Raw genomic sequence first — 17,918 nt, 5'->3', positions numbered from 1 at the left:
CCTATCATGACTTAGGCGATTTTCATAAGGGTATCAGTTACCACGAGCGTCGTCTACAAATTGCAAAAGAAGTGGGAGACAAAGCTGGAGAAGGACGGGCTTATGGAAATCTTGGCAATGCCTATCATGGCTTAGGCGATTTTCATAAGGCTATCAGTTACCACGAGCGTGATCTACAAATTGCAAAAGAAGTGGGAGACAAAGCTGGAGAAGGACGGGCTTATGGAAATCTTGGCAATGCCTATGACAGCTTAGGCGATTTTCATAAGGCTATCAGTTACCACGAGCGTGATCTACAAATTGCAAAAGAAGTGGGAGACAAAGCTGGAGAAGGAGGGGCTCATGGAAATCTTGGCAATGCCTATCATGGCTTAGGCGATTTTCATAAGGCTATCAGTTACCACGAGCGTCGTCTACAAATTGCAAAAGAAGTGGGAGACAAAGCTGGAGAAGGACAGGCTTATGGAAATCTTGGCAATGCCGATCATGGCTTAGGCGATTTTCATAAGGCTATCAGTTACCACGAGCGTGATCTACAAATTGCAAAAGAAGTGGGAGACAAAGCTGGAGAAGGAGGGGCTTATGGAAATCTTGGCAATGCCTATGATAGCTTAGGCGATTTTCATAAGGCTATCAGTTACCACGAGCGTGATCTACAAATTGCAAAAGAAGTGGGAGACAAAGCTGGAGAAGGACAGGCTTATGGAAATCTTGGCAATGCCTGTCATAGCTTAGGCGATTTTCATAAGGCTATCAGTTACCACGAGCGTGATCTACAAAAAGCAAAAGAAGTGGGGGATAAAGCTGGAGAGAGACGGGCTTATGGAAGTCTTGGTAATGCCTTTCATAGCTTAGGCAACTTTCGTAAGGCAATCGAGTACCGTGAGCGTCATCTACAAATTGCAAAAGAAGTGGGGGAGAAGGCTGGAGAAGGAGAGTCATACGGTAATCTTATCTTATACTCTTAATCAATGCATATCCGAGCTTTCGTGATTTTCATGACTCCAGCCTAAAATTGTCCTGGCAAAATCAAAGGATAAAAGTTTGCTTGAGTGTTACATCTATATTATAAATTTCAAAGTTGAAAAATTCTCTTACCGCTCGACCTAGTCTGCCAAAGGATTCCACCTCCAATTTCTAGGATTTTTCAAAGCCGTTTTAAAATTTTAGAATCCCAGAGTTTTGCGACAAAAGAGAATTTTTGCCTCTGTAGTAAACTGATTTCAGTTCAGCTACACGCTGTTCGTAGCTTTTGCGATAATTAATCGACAAGTTTATCACGGTCTTGCTTATTTAATTAATTTTGTCCAGATTTTACTTGGGACAAATTTGTCGGCGATGTGTTTCACGATTTGTCGGCTTTGGCCAAAATTTGTCAAAATTTAGTGATGACGAAAAAATTGTTCTAAATAAACAACTTTTTCGTTAGTGCGGAAAGACCCCATGTTGAACAATTTTGGTTGAACAGATATTGGGAATTAACTGGTAGTAAATGTCCGTTATATTGTATACTGAAACCAAACACCTCAAAATAATAATTTCCCCAGCCAAAGAGCAAGATGAGGTACCTTATTACACCGGCAGGAAAGATTTGGCAGATATAGAAGATGCAACAGTAGACACTGAAGACAATGAAAAGACTTTGATCAAAAGGTATGGGTTTTTCTGCAATGACTCAGTTTTTTGCCTTTCCCATGCTTTTTTTTCTCATGGATGCACAGACCATTGTAAAGAGCAGGGTTGGAGTTGCTAGGAGGTGTTAACTAATGGCAACTTTTGACAAAGTGCTCTGACTAAAGAACAACCCTCCGGACCTCTTTATAAATGACAGCTATTTTCTTTTATTTTATTTTCTTTTTAATCTTTAGTTAATAAAGTTCATGCTTAATAACTGTAATGCTATTAAAAATTTATTACATTCGTGCTCAAATCACTGGTGATCCTTGCAATCTGATTGGTTCTCATTGGCACGATTTATTGATAAAATGCGCTATTTTTTGCTCTAAAGTGCATCGATTTCCCAACTAATGAGAAAGCTCCATGAAAGTACAGCAACAAATTAGATTTAACCGATTGTTTTAGGAATTCAATAAAATTGCAGACAAAAAGAAAGACAACTTTTATAACATTTTACACACCAGCTTAGTACTGGATAAATAACATACATGTATTTGTACCGGCTTTAAAAAAATCTTTATTCATTTAAATAAATGTTTTGATTTATGATTATAACTTGAGGCTATTTGAGTCAAGGAAAAGCAAATTAATGGAAAAGAAAAGAAAAATAAAGAAAAATAACATTTATTAGATCTAGTTTTGAAATTAAGTGTCAATATCTAAATGAGTTTTTCAAACTGCCAGTTTGCCACTTGCATTTTAAATACCTTTGTCATTGCTTACTCCACTTAGGAACAATATCTTAAAATGCTGGATAATTAATTTCCTTTGTATTTCAGAGGAAAAATCGGAGGTAAGGAAGACTCATGGCACCTGAGGGAAGCTGGTGCCTCTATCAAACTTTGCAGTGGAGCTGTACAACAACCTGTGCCATTTACATGTAGATGCTTATTGTGGAACCCCAGGACCCTCTCCCCCTCCACTGCCAGTGATGAGATATTGGTTAGCAGTGTTATTGAAATATCTCATGATGGCCCACCAGATCTGGATTACAAGAAAAGTTTTGAAGGAATAAGTTTTACTGTATCTTTGATGCACAGTGCCCCATATTTGGAGGGGTATGAGGTGGTTATCAAGCAACTGACTGACCAAGAGAACAATGAATGGAAGGAATTAAAGACACAGAATACTTGGCATGGATCAGGTAACGTTATGTTTTTATTAAATACAGGTGTGAATAACTTAATGAATGATCATGATATTCCTAGGCTCCCTTTTTCACTGGCATCAATGTCAGCGTTTGAGAAATGTGCAGCTCCCCCTCTCCTAACCCAAAATTAAACCCAACTTGTAACCCGAACTTATCAGTTGACTTAAGGGAGAAGGAGTAGGTGTGCAATGACTTAGATGCGGACATCTATCCCTGCAATGCATGACCTGCTGCACTCATAATGTCAAAGTAGACTTCTTGCTTCTTCATAGGCATTTCAAATCCAACTTTAGAACTTTTTTTTCGTTTACCCTTTAGGTGTATCCAAGCAGTACTTGTAATTATTGCACAAATGTTACATGAAGTCTCCAATGCATTTTAATCACTATAATATAAATTTTCCTCAATAACCATGTTGTTGCAAACTTTATTCTTTGAAGCATAAATATCATAATGACATCTGTTGGAGGTAACTTTATTGTTTGAAGACTTCAAAACACAGCTGAAGGATGCATTTCCAATCATTTATTTTTATACGCAGAAACTTCAACAGTTCCCAAGTGGCTTTTCCCATTTGCACAAGCTGTTTGTACAAAATCAGCAGTTTCTTCATTTGCTGCAGTCTGGCGTCCTAAGTCTTTCACCTTTTCAAGAGGTACTGCAGGAGGCCCGGAATTGACCTGTATTGTGCCTGACCTTCCTGATGTCAGTGTCCAAATTCCTCAGAGTTGTTTTCCTGTTTATCAAGATTTCTGTGTGACAATCAAGGTGCATGGAACTATAAAATTATATACATGCATGAGTCCTGCAATTTTTTCATTTTCCAGTTTTGAAAGTCATAGGATTGGCGTGAGGGGATTGTCAAAAGCAAGGAGATAAAACAAAGGTGTTGCAATAGTATAACCTGTACCCTCAGTTACTTGCCATACACTCTAAGAACTTGGTAGCAATATTCATGGAAAGAGAGATATTAATTAACAACTTTAAGCTAAAATAGAGGACAGTTGGGCTTGTGCTTGCATGTGTGTGAAGATACATGTGACAAAGTTCTAATCAGCAGTTTTGGTAACTTCGAATTATTTGTGGTACTACTGTCCCCATGTATACTCATGGATCCTGGGCATTCCCTTTTTAAAACTAGGTTTTGGAAAACTCATTTTAAGCAACAAACAGACTTTTGCTTCGATATAAATGTCAAATTGAAATCATTCCTGTCAGGTAAATTGGTTTGTATTGGTTTGTATTGGTTTGCAATTAATGCAATTACTGGATGAAGTTATGCATGATATCATGATGAATTAGCAAAACCAAGGTCTGAGTTATCTGCGTAAGCCGAAGACAACACAGAAATAAGATTTGGTGAGTTATGACATCATGCAAAAACCAAATTAAATTATTGTTTTATTATACATCTTTTAAACAAATTACGAAAGAAGACATCTCTTTAAATTTGCAAAAGTTTAAGAATACTTCACAGACAGTCAGGGCTTGGAAACCAGGCAGAGGTTGAACTCGACATGATAACTGCAATAACTGCGGTAGATATTGGGTTATATGTGAACTTTACTCTCTACTGTATATTGATTGAGTGCTCTTAATGAATCAGACTTTTTATATTAAGTCCAGTGTATACATTTTTTCATAATAATGCTTATATTACTACATAGAACTTTGAAAGGACATTTACATTGTGTACTATAATTTTAGATAATTTCAAAATTTCATCCTGAAATTCACTTTCCACAATGTAAAGCAAATTATCTTTACGCTGGGAGTGGTTTAACATGCCCAACAACTTGTTTTGCTTTTAAATCCAGGCACAAGAATTCCCGAGCAGTGAGCTAAAAGGAGAGGGAGGACTTGTCGGTCCAGTTATTTACATTTCAGGCTCTCAAAATGTTAGTCTCATCGCGCCTGTAACAATAAGGATTCCTCTCACCTTCCGTAAAGAAAAACAAGAGTTGGCAGAGTTACGTCCCGGTGAACTGAGGATATTACAATGTGAAGCACATGACTGGAAAGACATTACAGATAAATTAGATGAACCGCCACGTCTTGTAGATGGGAAAGTGCAATTTAAAGTTAGGCATTTCTCTGGGTAAGTATTTCTCGTCGGCTTTATTTAAAAAATAATACGCATGACGTAGAGGAAATTCAAACGTATTTTAGTGTACAGTCATACATACATGGATTTCTTTTAGTTAACTATAGATTCAATAATTGAAATGACCACTCGAGTAAGTATATACTCAAGATTACTGTGCAATGGCTGATAATCGTTTCCATTGGATTGCTTGAGCTGTGTTTGATTTTTCCTTTTCTTTTTCGATAGATTCCGTCCAATCAAGTTGATGAGATCACTTTTACAATCTACTTCGGGCTTCACTGAGTTTGTAGGAAAACTTTGCAATAGGTCTAGGCCTCAGCATGCCCGATTTTTTACTTGCTTGTGTGAGACCGGTGTTCGTGGACATTTTAAACTCAAACTTTTTTGCTATCCTCAAAGACTGTATTATGATGTAATACGGAAAATATCGGAATGTGTCGTACTCTACAAAGACGAAGGCTGCTCTTCTAAACCAGTTTGTGGAGAGGAGAAAATTTTGGTGTCTCTTTCCGAGGCTATCATACCCCAGGACACAGACCAGAAAAATGCCCTGCAGTTTGTGAAGTATAATAAAATACAATTTATTTCTGGCCCATCAAGTACATATGATTTAATTGAATACTTCTAGGTTACGTCATGCTAGTTTAACATAGAAATGATTTATTCCTTCCATTGTAAAATTGTACGTTGTTCAACTGTCAGTGAACCATTTTTCGCCATGGCTTTTCTAGGTTTCTTATCAATCAATAGGGCCATGGAGATATACATGTTGGTTTTGTTTCGGCTTAATTGTCTTCAAATGCTCGTTTTCAAATATTCAGTAGGGCTCTCGTTAAATGTGCTGTCATTTTCGGTTGTAAGAAAAGATTTCAAAACGTGTGCTTTTCTAGACGAAGACTCGACTGGTGTACGTTAGGTTTGCCTCATTTGAATTCATTTCATTTTTAACAGATTCCACGAGAACAAAGTTTATTACACAGGTGGTGAAGTTTGCTTAGGAAGTGAGAGTGTTCCAGGAGTGAAGTTTTGCGACCAAAATCAGCAACTTTTGTGCAACATTATCATGGTATTAGCGTCTCAAGTAGGTGACATCTTACGGTTTGTGGATTTGCTAATTAAATGCACTTTTAGTCCAGAGCTAATAAAGTACTGATGCCAACTATACTACAGTAGATAACAATTAATTAAAAGGATTAGCAATGCTTTAACCACAGGCAGCCCAAGCTCCAGTTGTGAGATGATCATCTTGCGAAATAAGAGTCATGGCGAAAATTTTAGTTTATATTGGAATAATTACGACGGCTCTTAGGAAGTAAAAATACAGTCAAATTCTCAATAAAAATATCTCACCTTACTTTCAAAGTGCATTCCCTGTGGTCAGACCGCTTACTAAGATGAAAAGAAGCCATTTTAGCAAGTTCTCCATTTTTAGGTTTCTTTCTCCTAGGAGTAGTAAAGCTAGTTTCCGAGTAAGATAATGAGGTCATTTAAGGCGGCACCAAACTTATTAAGGACGAATCACTAGAAACAAAACACTGAGGAACGTCGAATAGGTAAAGAAATGTCCTGCCCACAGAAAACAGTACATGAACATGCAGGACCTTGCAAATTTTTGATTTTGATTTTGTGATTACTTTACTTTTCAGTTGCTTTAAAGTCCCTTTCTATGCCTCTGCCTTTTTTCTTAATTATTTTTCCTTTTTCTCATTAATTTGTAAATTTCTTTATTTCCTCATTTCTATTCACCTCATACGCACCCGTAATATTGCAAATTTTCCTCCTCCATTAAGGTTTCTATTCCTGTCACCTCTGACTTTGAAGAAGGAAGTGGTAAGTTGTTGTTTTTGTTGTAGGTTTTGTTGTTGTTCGAATGAATACAATTTACTGGACTAGTAATCTTGTTCTAAAATATGTTGTTCGAATAAGTACAATTACATAAGACCAGTCATCTTGTTCTAAAATATGTAAATTCAGAAATGTAGGCTCTATGGGTTTTTAAAATGTAGCTTTTAGTGACAAAGCACGTGTTCTCAACGGGAAGTCATAATAACCTGCCTTACTTCATGTGTTAATAAATCGGGCCGTGCCCCCTCATGCTCAACAGTGATGGCTTATTGTCTCTGTTATGTATCAGTAAACTCAATGCAGACCACGGTGCGTGCGTCCCTCCTTGTAGGGAATTTGATGCTGAAAACGAATAAAGCACAAAACGGCTTGGGAAATACACAAAGAAGTGTAATTCTCTAGAAATTATTCCGTTGGCTGTATGGTTAAAATGATGGAGTAACTCTGACAGTGATAAATCGTTTGCACCCGCTATTGCTTTGCAAATGAAATCTTAAATCGAATATTTTCCCATATAACGGCCACCTTCGTCAAATTTGCCAATGCTCATTGTTACTTATAAGAGAAATCGACAAAACGTACCACTTTAATTTGTGATCGCTGGGTCATACCCGAATGATCACAGTCCAGGATCACCATATCAACGTTTCCGAACCATCAGTGCCATAAAAATTACATTAGTTCTCAAGCCAGCCATCTCATTAACCCCATTATTCTGCAGGAATTTCCTCCCAAAGTGTGAAACAATCAATTGTAAAGCGTCCTAATTCAGAATCATCGTCATGCAGCCCTGTTGCAGCTCCTAGGAAGAGGATACGCCAATCTTCAGGTAGTACCGAGATTAAAAATGTCGCGATGGATTTTCCTTTTTAATTGTATTTTATTCAAGTTTGCATGTTATTGTTACGCGTTTATGGATGGTAAAACTTGTTTATGCAGAAAGACTGGCATTACATTTCTTAGACATCTTCTTTACCCACTTATGTAAGAGAATAAAAAAATAATGAATTAAAAGTGGACTCTATCATTAATCCAACACCCATGTATCTTATTTTTTTTATGTATGGGTTGGGAAAATGGTTTCCCTGCCGCTGCAAATGTATCCTCGCACAAGCTTGAAAATCTTTAGGGCAAACGATTCGGTATTGAATGATAACAAAAGGTGAGAAGTCGCCTTTCGCCACAACTGTTCGCTATTCGCCAAAGCCTTGAAGCATCCCTTTTCTAATTTTTTAATCTCCCCCCGTTGTTATCCTCAGGTATCTATTTGGTTAAAGATGGTAAACCATCATATAAGGAGTTGCAATATCTGTCCAGGAAACTTGCAGGGGGAAAATGGAAGGCATTAGGAAGATGCCTGGGATTCAACGAAGCTGAAATAGATGACTTTGATCAAGCCAATAAGGAGCTGAAAGAGAAGGCTTATAAAATGTTAATGGCTTGGAAACAAAGAGTAGGCTGCGAAGCCACTTACAAAGTTTTGTACGATACCTTGTGTGACGAGTTGGTGGAATGTAAAGATCTAGCAGAGCAGTATTGTTGCAATGAGATTGTAGGAAATGTCTCTCCTTAGTCGATCATATACTATAGAGACTGAGTCGTTTCTGTATTACATCAAATATCTTTGTGAGTACTCTAAAGAGCGTGTGTCGAGCATTCGCGCCTAGTAAGTCGTTCGTTTTCCGTGCGATTCAACATAGGAGAAAAATTATCTCTAAAGAAAACATATTTACTCGTATTTTTTCACTTAAGAACCGCTAGCTAAAGAATGCTAAGGTCGGAATTCACTCAGGCGTCCAGAACGACAGAGCTGAATAACGTCTGCGCATGCGCTACCCTTTGGCGCGGAAAACGAATTTTGAGTCGTTTGCACGTTCGATTTTCTATGTTAAAGATTCTGGGCGGTTTTTCCTTGCTGCTTTTTTTTTTACGGAATAATTTCCAAAAACTTTGTACACCCCTAAATATTTTCAAAATTTAATTTTCTTCTTAAAAACACTGGAAATAGGAAAATGCCTTCAACGACAACAAAATGCCTTGGTTTTAAATGACAGCCCTACTTTTCGCCGCAAATTTCGCTGAATTTTAACCTCGAGCGCTTGAGCCCGTGTTATTGACCGTATAACAGATGTATCATTTCGTTATTTAGCTCTATCGTCCAGAGCATGTGAAGCACATTACTACCCTCAACCATCTTATTTCATACTTTACAGCTTGACATTAGAATGTATTTTCTCCTTATTATTCACTGTGCATTTCCTAAGGAACAGACAAAGAGAATTGGTTTAACAGTTAAGAGCTTCTTAAGTTAGTGATCAGTTACTATATTCTCGTGTTCTTAATTTTTGATTTAGGTTGACACTGTATGAAATTCTGTCCTGGAAACTGGAGTTGTAGCAACATTACGGTTACCTTGAAAAACAACAATACATTTTATTGATCTGAAAAAGTATTCATTTGACCATCAACTAAGACTTTCACTGGTTCACTCTGACAAAATTTTAACATAAGAGGTTTTAAAAGGCTTGAGTATTTGTTAAAATTGGCCAACTTGATGCAACAACTCAGGATATACATTGAATGCACACTTTTTTAAACATTTTTTCATTAGTGCAGTTACCTGCTGGCAAAACATTATGATATATTTCAACCCAACCATTTTCTTGTGAACACCATTATCAAATAATTATGCAGATACCCTGGCTAAATAGAAAAATGTGTAGTATATACAAAATGTTTTAAATGCCACATTTAAACTAAGCGAACGACATTGAGAAACGTGTATAAGGGAACAGGGTCGCTTATTTCTGTCATTCATTTGCTTCTCACACCTGTTGCGGACTAGTTCATGAGGCTGGGCTGTCAGGGCGAGCAAGCCATTAGATTTAAGGGAAATGTTAATTAGGAAAGTGATTATTTTGGAGCCTGGGAAATATCATTGTGTAAAGCCATACAGGTACTAGCAAACTCATTCTTATAAACTGGTACGAGGAAGGATACAATATTTTACTTCATAGATTTGATTCACAGGCTGTGCACAAAAATTTAATTGGGCTATTAGCACTAAAATCCCTAAGGAATGATAAAACGTAGCCGGGTTAACACTGAAGTCGCCTCTAGCGTTCAAGTCGTTGTTTTCAAATGTCGGTTTTTTTTGCGAATACAACGTGTATGGTATAAAGACAATGGCTCCAAGAAGCCGAATTAAGTACAAAGATAATAGATTGAAAATGATTGAGATCGTTGCAAAGATGCTTGCGGCAAGGATGCATTATTTCCAGAAATAGAAGAAAAGGTCGGAGTTGCCCCAGATGGCCAATACTGAGACAGGCTTAAACATGGCTAGAAATCGAGGTCAGTCAGCGGCTGATGTCGCGGACGCAACACGAGCTGCGTTTCACCTTACTGCGTCTGCGCATCCCACTAAAATCAAACATCAAAAGATGTCGGAAATTACCTTTTACAAAGCCATTGCCATAGGTGTGATTTCTATCATTTTTCTGTGTCTTGATAAAATCATGCCACAATTTCAGCAAAGGGTAGGGTACGTCCACAGCTAAGATGATATTCCTTGTCACTTTCAATCCCCAACTTCCATTTTAAAAATGAATCAAATGGAGGTGTATCAGACATTTTGCAGCGCTGATAACTTCTTTATTATTTTCTTTCCGAGATATTGCTTGAGAAGCTGTTAAAATCTTGTCCAAGTAAGAAGCTTACTATTTTGTTTTTCAAGTCAAATTATTTTCGCGCCAATGCTGCCATCTGTGTCAATCTTTGAGCCTTCAGTAGCTGCCCTGTAGCGGTATTGTCTATAACAGGCTAGGTTACTATGTTTTTACAAAATGGCGATCGAAGAGTTCTTTGATATGTTTTCAGATCTTATAATTTTAGTTTTTGAGTCAACGTCTCTACTGGGAACAAGACCCATAAGAAAAAAATTTTTTTTGGACTTTTGGAAGTCGCTTGGCAGCGTGGATTCACACTTTTATGACTTCAAATAGCCTTCAATTAGAAGGTCGGCTTTCGAAGAGATCGAACAGACGTGGGCAATTGATAAAACAACCCTTGTTGTGGCTGCAGGAGAAGCTTAAGCTGACCAACATAAGCCATTTTAAGACACTTAGGGCACCAAAAAGGTTTAAAGTTTCTTCAACTGGGGCAGATCGTAGCGAAATCGTAAGAGTTTGAGAACGGAGGTGAGTGATCTGGACACTCTTCTAATACATTTCAGACGAGGGCCTTTTTTAGTACACGCTTCCAGAAAATTACTGAGTCTGATTTTCAGAATTTTCCCACAGAAAGCCTTATACAGCCGCCATATTTAAACTCCGTAATTTGTCTTTTATGCGCATGCTTAGCTGCCATGATGTCTTCGATTTCTAGCCATGACAACATATATCAACGTCGCGATATATTGTGACGAGTCGTTCATAAATTTAACAACCGGGCAAACGAAGTCAGGTTGAAAAGTTTTTTGCCACACAAGCATTTCACGCCAAGTTTACTGCAATCGTGGCAATTATGCGATGGACCATGCCTTTAGAAAAGGTTTTCCATCTGCCAAAACCTTGTTTCAATTTTTTTTCCGGTTTTGCTTCAGTACAGGCAGAATCCCGCTGTGAAGAGACTAAATTTGGCAACCAATTGACAGCTGACAAAACTTAAAAAAATAAACCATTCATAACTTTTTTCGTCCTTAAGTTTCCTACATTTTGGTTTTGGCAGAATTTTGTAAGCGTGTTTAAGAAGGCTCTAAGGTCTGTTTGTTTGATACGCAGCTAGCACGTATCACAAAGACAAGTGATTCCCAACTTCCGGTTGTAGCTCAATTCATTTCCGCTTTGTTCCAGGATACATTGTGCGCGGTTAAAGATGGTGGACAAAGGAAAATGGAAATTTACCCGAAGCAATTAGCTCATAGGGAAAAGATAACAGAAGAATCTCAGGCTTAGCGAAGCCTCTTGCTGATTGCAAAATAGAGGTAAGATTTTAGTCGACTCATCGTGTTCACTACGCACAAGTACAGGGCGTGAAATTAACTTTTTTTTCTGATAGCCACTTGGCTCCTAAATTCTTCAAAGTGGTAGCCAATTAAAAAAAAGTTGGTCGCCATTTTCAAAGACAAACAAAATCTTTCTTTACGCTGTCAGCGTTCTAGATAGGCCCTCCAAAATTAAGTTAGGGAAAAGATCTTTAACTTGCTACAAAGTGGACACCAGGATGGATGGTATACAATGTTCAGGCTTATCAAGATGGCGTCTAGTTATCGATTGAGATGCATGTGCTACGTTTTGGAAACAAACTTAACGAGGAAGTTTGCCGCGGATTTATCTTTGCAAATTTTTTAAATTCTCTATATCTCTTGGTAAGGTTATAATGAAACGTTCTAGTCGCCAATTTGGCGACTAACTTTCAGGATTTGGTCGCCAAAGTGAAAAATTTAGTCGCATTGGCGCCTGTATTAGGCACAATTTCACGCCCTCAGGGTTTTTGTTAAGATTTTTAGTAACAGGGACCTTTTCCTAAGTAAGAGGGACCAAAATGGCGGCTCTGCCCACTGGGGGGGTCCGGGGGGCCTCCCCCGGGAAAATTTGAAAAGTTTAGGCCCAAATGGGTGCATTTGAGGCTACTTTTGCACACTTTCTGTTCTTATATTGGCTGAGGTCTGGAAACGTACAGCGGGTTCCATTCCATATGATGCACTCTTATTGTGCTTGCCCTTTGCCTGGTGAAGTCTGCAGAGTAGACAGTACATACCCTTCTCTTTAATGAAAAGAAAATTGTTGCATCGCAAGTTAAATCGCGTCGAAAGATCCATGCATGGTCAAATTTTTTCTTTCCTTTCTCCTTCTGGTAGTTGCACGTAGTTTCAGTGCAGTGGTAAAAACTGGGCACAACTTCGTCCGCTGAGAATAGATCATTGATCATATCGCGCGTAGCATTGATATCGGGAACATTAGGCTTCGTTGAAGCTCGGAGGTGTGGTTGATGTGCTGGCCGCTGAATCTTCCGTAAGCATTTGTTGAGGAGAAACACTCTGATTAGGCTTAGGTAGATATGTCACGTAACGTTGTCACAAAGATGAGAATTGCTGTTTGACTGTTTTCTCTCGAGAGCAAATGCTAGACTGAACTGTAGCGATGGAACAAGCTGAATTTATTGCCGTTGTCTGTCGCAACACCATGAGAAACCGCGACGGAAATACGCATTTTTTTTTCTCGCGAGGCTTCCAGGTTTTGTAACACTATTTATTTTTGACACATTTACTCACGAATGGAGGTTATTCGATACCCCGATGACAAACTTTGGAAGTGCCGATAAATGCGTTTGTTTTGTTTCATAACGTCTCAAGTCACGAACTCCAAATTAGCTGCACGTGCACAAAATTTATCACAAAGAAACATACCCAAAAGCAGAGAAATAATACAAAATTTTATTTATTTTACCATAATTTACGTTCAAATTTAAAATTGTCGGCTGACCATAGTCTCCACAGGAGTTTTAGTACAAACTGAGCGTGAAAATAGCCGGGACAAAAATTAAAATACCCGAGTGAAGGTCCCGGTGTCCCGGCCCTAACAAAAACCCTGGCCCTGAAGTATATGTAGGTTTTGACAAAGTCAGCTGGGTTTTTCAAATGCCGGTACACGTTGCTGCAAGGGGTTGTAGCTAGGGATTGTTCCAGTTTATGCTTACATTTCTTTTTCTGAGCATTGCTCGTATTAATCTTAATCATGACAAATTACTCAACAGGAAAGTCATTTTGAACCTAGAATGAAAAAATGACATCTAAGGCACGTGAGGTTTGGTTTGTTTCTATTTAACCCTTTAACCCCCAAGATCTGATTGTTAAATCTCCCCTCTAGCTGCTACACATTATCTTGTAAATTAGTTGTAAGAATTTGTTGTTAAATCAGCGTAACAACTTTTCCCTGATAAGCTCTAGGATTCTTGTTACCTGTTTGCTGGATAATGTGAGGATTTTATCAGGAGAAGTTTCATGTTAATCACTTCTGGGAGTTAAATGGCTAATTAAGCTTACATAGTGCTAAGGATTTACTTATGTTTTTCTCCATGGAAAAATAGCAGTTACGTGTAGTTGCTGCTTAAAATGAATTCTTCAGGACAAATTCATCTTCAGGTTTTTTTTATTTATTGTTTTTCTTGTTTTGCTTTATTTTGTTTCAATTTACCCTTCAGCATAATGCAACTTGTGGTTAAATTAATTAAGAGCAGAATGGATTCTTTGGCTCACCACTGAAATGAAACAAAAAAAGTTTAGTCAAAGTCATATTTTATTTTTGATGACAACTTATTAAATGGTCACAGTGGGATAAAGGAGTGAAAAGAGTAACACTAAAGAGTAGTCACATGTCAGCTGTTAAAGCACTATGGTGGTGTGATCTCTGGGAAGATTTGTTTGCCACTGCACTTTAGGATTACAGAGAGTAACTTAACTGTTTAATATGTGTCTTCTTCTGAAATTTTGCCCCCTTATGTGACTTAATTAAAAGAAAGAAGGAAACTTTTAAGAAATGAATGAAATGCTTTCTTGCTGCCAAAAATCACATTGACATAATTTATTTTAAATTCATATAGTTTTTTCTTTCCATTGCATTTTTATTAAGCTATTTTGTTTTCAAGTCTGTTACTTTCATATATTTTTTTTTTAATTAAAAAAATTTAGCCATTCATAAGATTAATTTTTTCTTTCCTAAGTTTCCTATATTTTAGGCTTTGCAGAATTTTGTAGGAGTTTTTTTAACCCTTAAACTCCCAGAGGTGATTAATATGCAACTTCTCCATATAATAAATATATATTTTCCAGCAAACAGGTAATGAGAATACTCAGACTTATCATGTCAAAGTTGTCATCTTGATCTAACACTGAATCCTTGTTCCTAATTTACCAGGAAAAGTGTAACAGCAAGAGAGGAGAACTAACAATCAGATCTTGGAAGTAAAAGGGTGAAGATAGCTATATGGTCAGTTTGTTTGTTTATCTGTTACTTTTTTTTGCTCAAGTTACTTGTTTTGTATAAGTTCTTTACTGTAAATTTTATTAATTCTGATTTATTTATCATTTTTCCTATTCGCTTTAAATCGTTCCCTATTGTCTTTAAACAGCTGTTTCTCCCTGGATCTGGTACAACATTTGTTAGTGTCTTCTGCTCTCCTTTATTTTGTTTTCTATATCTAAAGTAAGTTATTATTTGTAATTTATTTTAGCAACTGCTTAAATTGTTCACCTTCCTTTGATTCTTCAGTTTTTTTTTTATTTTGTGTGGAAGTATATTACAGAGAATGTTTTTGTTTGGACTGTTAAAAGTATTTTTGGCCTTTATGAGCAGTCCTCTGGGACTGTGATCCCCACAAACCACCAGATTTGCATCTTTTTTTCTCTTTTATTTATCTTTTTTGAACTAATGATGCTGTTGTTTTGTTCAGCTTATCAACATTTGCTGAGCAAGTCCCCAACATCTTGCAGTTCCTTTCTATAATTTTCCCCTTCACCTGCATACCTGCTTCTTGATATATACTGATGATAAGATATTACCCTATAAATCTGTCTTGAAGAGATGCCTAATTTTGGTTGCCTGAAATTCTGATTTTTTTGGCTCAGTATATAATGGATATTATTTTTTATGTTTATTATCCTTCAAATATTTTTCAACACAAGAAAAATGTTAATGAACCGACTACTGTTTATGGTGTGTCAGTGTTCTCTGAAATGATTTTGTGAACAAAAGAAACATTTTCCTCCTATAGCAATGTTCTTCATCTTGAATCAAATCTATAAACACAGAGTTTTCCATTTTAGATGTAAGGTTTGAAAATTGGGGAATATCACTTGAGGTATATTCTTGCATATCCCCCAGTTTTAGCTGGGGGATATTCTGTCATGTGATGGGCTTAGACCAACTGCCCACAAGCAAATAATTGTATTTGTTGGATTATAATGGAATTTACTGATCATGAGTAATTTTTTGTAAAAGTAAGGTAAATGTAATGTGTGGTTTTGTAATTAATATTTTAAAATATGAAAAAGAAGGAAAAAAAAATAGAAAAAGAAAGAAACCAACTTTAGCCACAGCACTGCAAAATACAAGACACCAAATTGCCATTTTTGTCTTTGATTGGTTGATTATAGTATTTTAGCCAATCACAGACCAATCAAAGCCTGGAAATATTAGACTGTTTTTAGGCTCAATCAATGTTATAAATAGCACTGTGTATGACAAGTAAAAAGATCATTATAGTGTTCAAGTCTGTCCCAAATTGTCTCCTCTTAACCAACTACCTGAAATCTTGATCCTTTTACTTCCGAGATCTGAGAGTTGACTCACTCAACTGAAAATCTGACATGGTTTGTTTTTAATATTTCTGAGAGTATGCTTTAGATTGTTTTAATGGTCAACCAAAAATTTGTCAAATTGTTTTATGTTTGGTTTTTCCTCAATGGTTTTTATATAAATTTTTTCAGGCCCTTCTTTATGGATTCTGTCAGTGTCCCAGAAAGACAACATTACCAAACATGCCTGTGATCAGGAGTTTTGAGCTCTCAAAGCCTGTAGAAGACAAGCAGTAAGTTTCCTGGTAGACTGACCAGGCTCTCTTTTCTTTCTGTGTTTAATTAGCTTTGATACCATGTTAGATTTCAAACCACAAACTCAATTATTGTCACAACAAGATAGTCAAGGGGGGGGGGGCACAAAAGTGTCCTGTCAGGGTTGGTGGAGACTTCATGTTGCTTGACAGTAGTATATCTTGTACTCGGTGACAGATGTTTAGAATAATTCTTGCTATCAAGAGACAAAGCACAATTTAATTACAGGAATTGATTGACTTTTGTTCTGATTATCACCTAGCAACAACCAATTACATCTAATTTACTAGCATAAAACCCATAATAAATCAAACATTCTTTTCCATGTGATAAAAGTAGCTCTTGCACATCTGTTGTACTGAGTGAATACTACAAAAGTGAGCCAAGTGATTAAATACTTAGACAAATAACTCTACTGATTGTTTCTTAAGTGTAGTTTAGTAAAGCCAAGTGAATAGGGTTAAGTTCTCAACAGAGAGTGGGGTGATAGAAAAAGGAAGCCTTGGTTTTTCAATGCAATGCATTCTTTGCCATACCTGTCCAGAGTTTGTTTCAGTTCAAACTTTGTTAATGAACTTAAACATATTAAGTACTTATGTCTGGCTTCGAGGGAAACAGTAAGTTTTCTTTTCCCAAGACTCTCAAATGTTCCTTGAGCTGAAGCCAAAGGGAAAAATTAGGGTCAAATAAAAAATGGTTTTTGAGTTGGGAGGTATAACATCATGATATTAAACAATTGCAAAGAATTTTGAGTACTTACATACTTAAACGTGTACTCTCAAGCTAACTCCTATACTCTCAAATTAGTCAGCTTTAATCAGAATTAATCAGGTTCATACTTTTATCATGTAGTGGGTACTGTCCTACAGTGAGAGAGGGATGGGGTTTAACTTTTCATTGTCAAATTGTTGGTGTCCTTTTTTGTTATTTTCTTCCGAATTTTAATTAACAGTCATTTGCAAAAATTAAGGACTCAAGATAAATAAGAGACTACAGCAAGTCACCTGGACATAGGACTGTTGTGCTTTCTTTACTTAAATTCAAATATTACCTTTAAAATAATCTAATGATAATCATTATATACTGAAACAAAATGTTTCATTCCTGATTGGTCTATTTCCATACCATACACACTGGCTTGAAATTAAAGCTTTTTAAGATAACTAAACAATGCTAAACTTTTTCATAATTAAAAAAAAAACATTTAAACTTGATGTGTTCATAAAATTTGATGTGATCATTCTAATGAATGATCAAATCAAACAATATAATTATCTTAAGACATTTTCCAACTGGTTAAAAATGTTTTGAGAAATGTGCACCAGGAATGTACTAAGAGTAGTATTTGTAAGAGATTTTGTTTAGAACATATCATACATAAAAATGCATAAGCAGCTCTTGCATGTCATAATTTATGGTTACTCATTATTTGTTAGGAAAGGTTTCCAAAAGGCACTCCCATGGCTTGTGCAGTTACCAAAGCTTTCTAAACATCAAATGAATTAAGATAATTTAATGTACTTGAGCTC

At 36.7% G+C, this 17,918-nt stretch overlaps 2 protein-coding genes across 5 annotated transcripts in view; both read left to right on the top strand.

The window, feature by feature from the left end:
* The window catches only part of LOC149053010 (uncharacterized), a 204,631-nt gene that overhangs the window by 22,580 nt on the left and 164,133 nt on the right, over positions 1-17,918 (top strand). For 2 of the 4 annotated variants that reach the window (XM_089213505.1, XM_089213519.1), the window contains exon 1: positions 12,039-12,147. The exons of 1 other annotated variant lie outside the window; for it this stretch is intronic. In XM_089213505.1, coding sequence (XP_089069631.1) covers positions 12,058-12,147 — 90 coding nt within the window. In that variant the 5' untranslated portion in view covers positions 12,039-12,057. Of the gene's footprint in view, positions 1-10,604; positions 10,979-11,632; positions 11,764-12,038; positions 12,148-17,918 lie in introns of those variants that run through there. One more of the 4 variants, XR_016188780.1, reaches the window with a different exon arrangement.
* Positions 4,940-9,226, top strand: LOC149053027 (uncharacterized). Its single transcript, XM_089213363.1, has 5 exons — positions 4,940-5,498; positions 5,886-6,015; positions 6,725-6,764; positions 7,501-7,608; positions 8,039-9,226. The coding sequence occupies exons 1-5, from the start codon at positions 5,179-5,181 to the stop codon at positions 8,350-8,352; spliced, it is 912 nt and encodes a 303-aa protein (XP_089069489.1). The 5' UTR covers positions 4,940-5,178; the 3' UTR covers positions 8,353-9,226.

This window comes from Pocillopora damicornis, chromosome 1 (assembly GCF_964200805.1).
Source record: "Pocillopora damicornis chromosome 1, jaPocDami1.2, whole genome shotgun sequence".
In the NCBI taxonomy this organism is placed as follows: domain Eukaryota; kingdom Metazoa; phylum Cnidaria; class Anthozoa; order Scleractinia; family Pocilloporidae; genus Pocillopora; species Pocillopora damicornis.
This window is presented reverse-complemented; position numbering and strand designations above follow the sequence as displayed.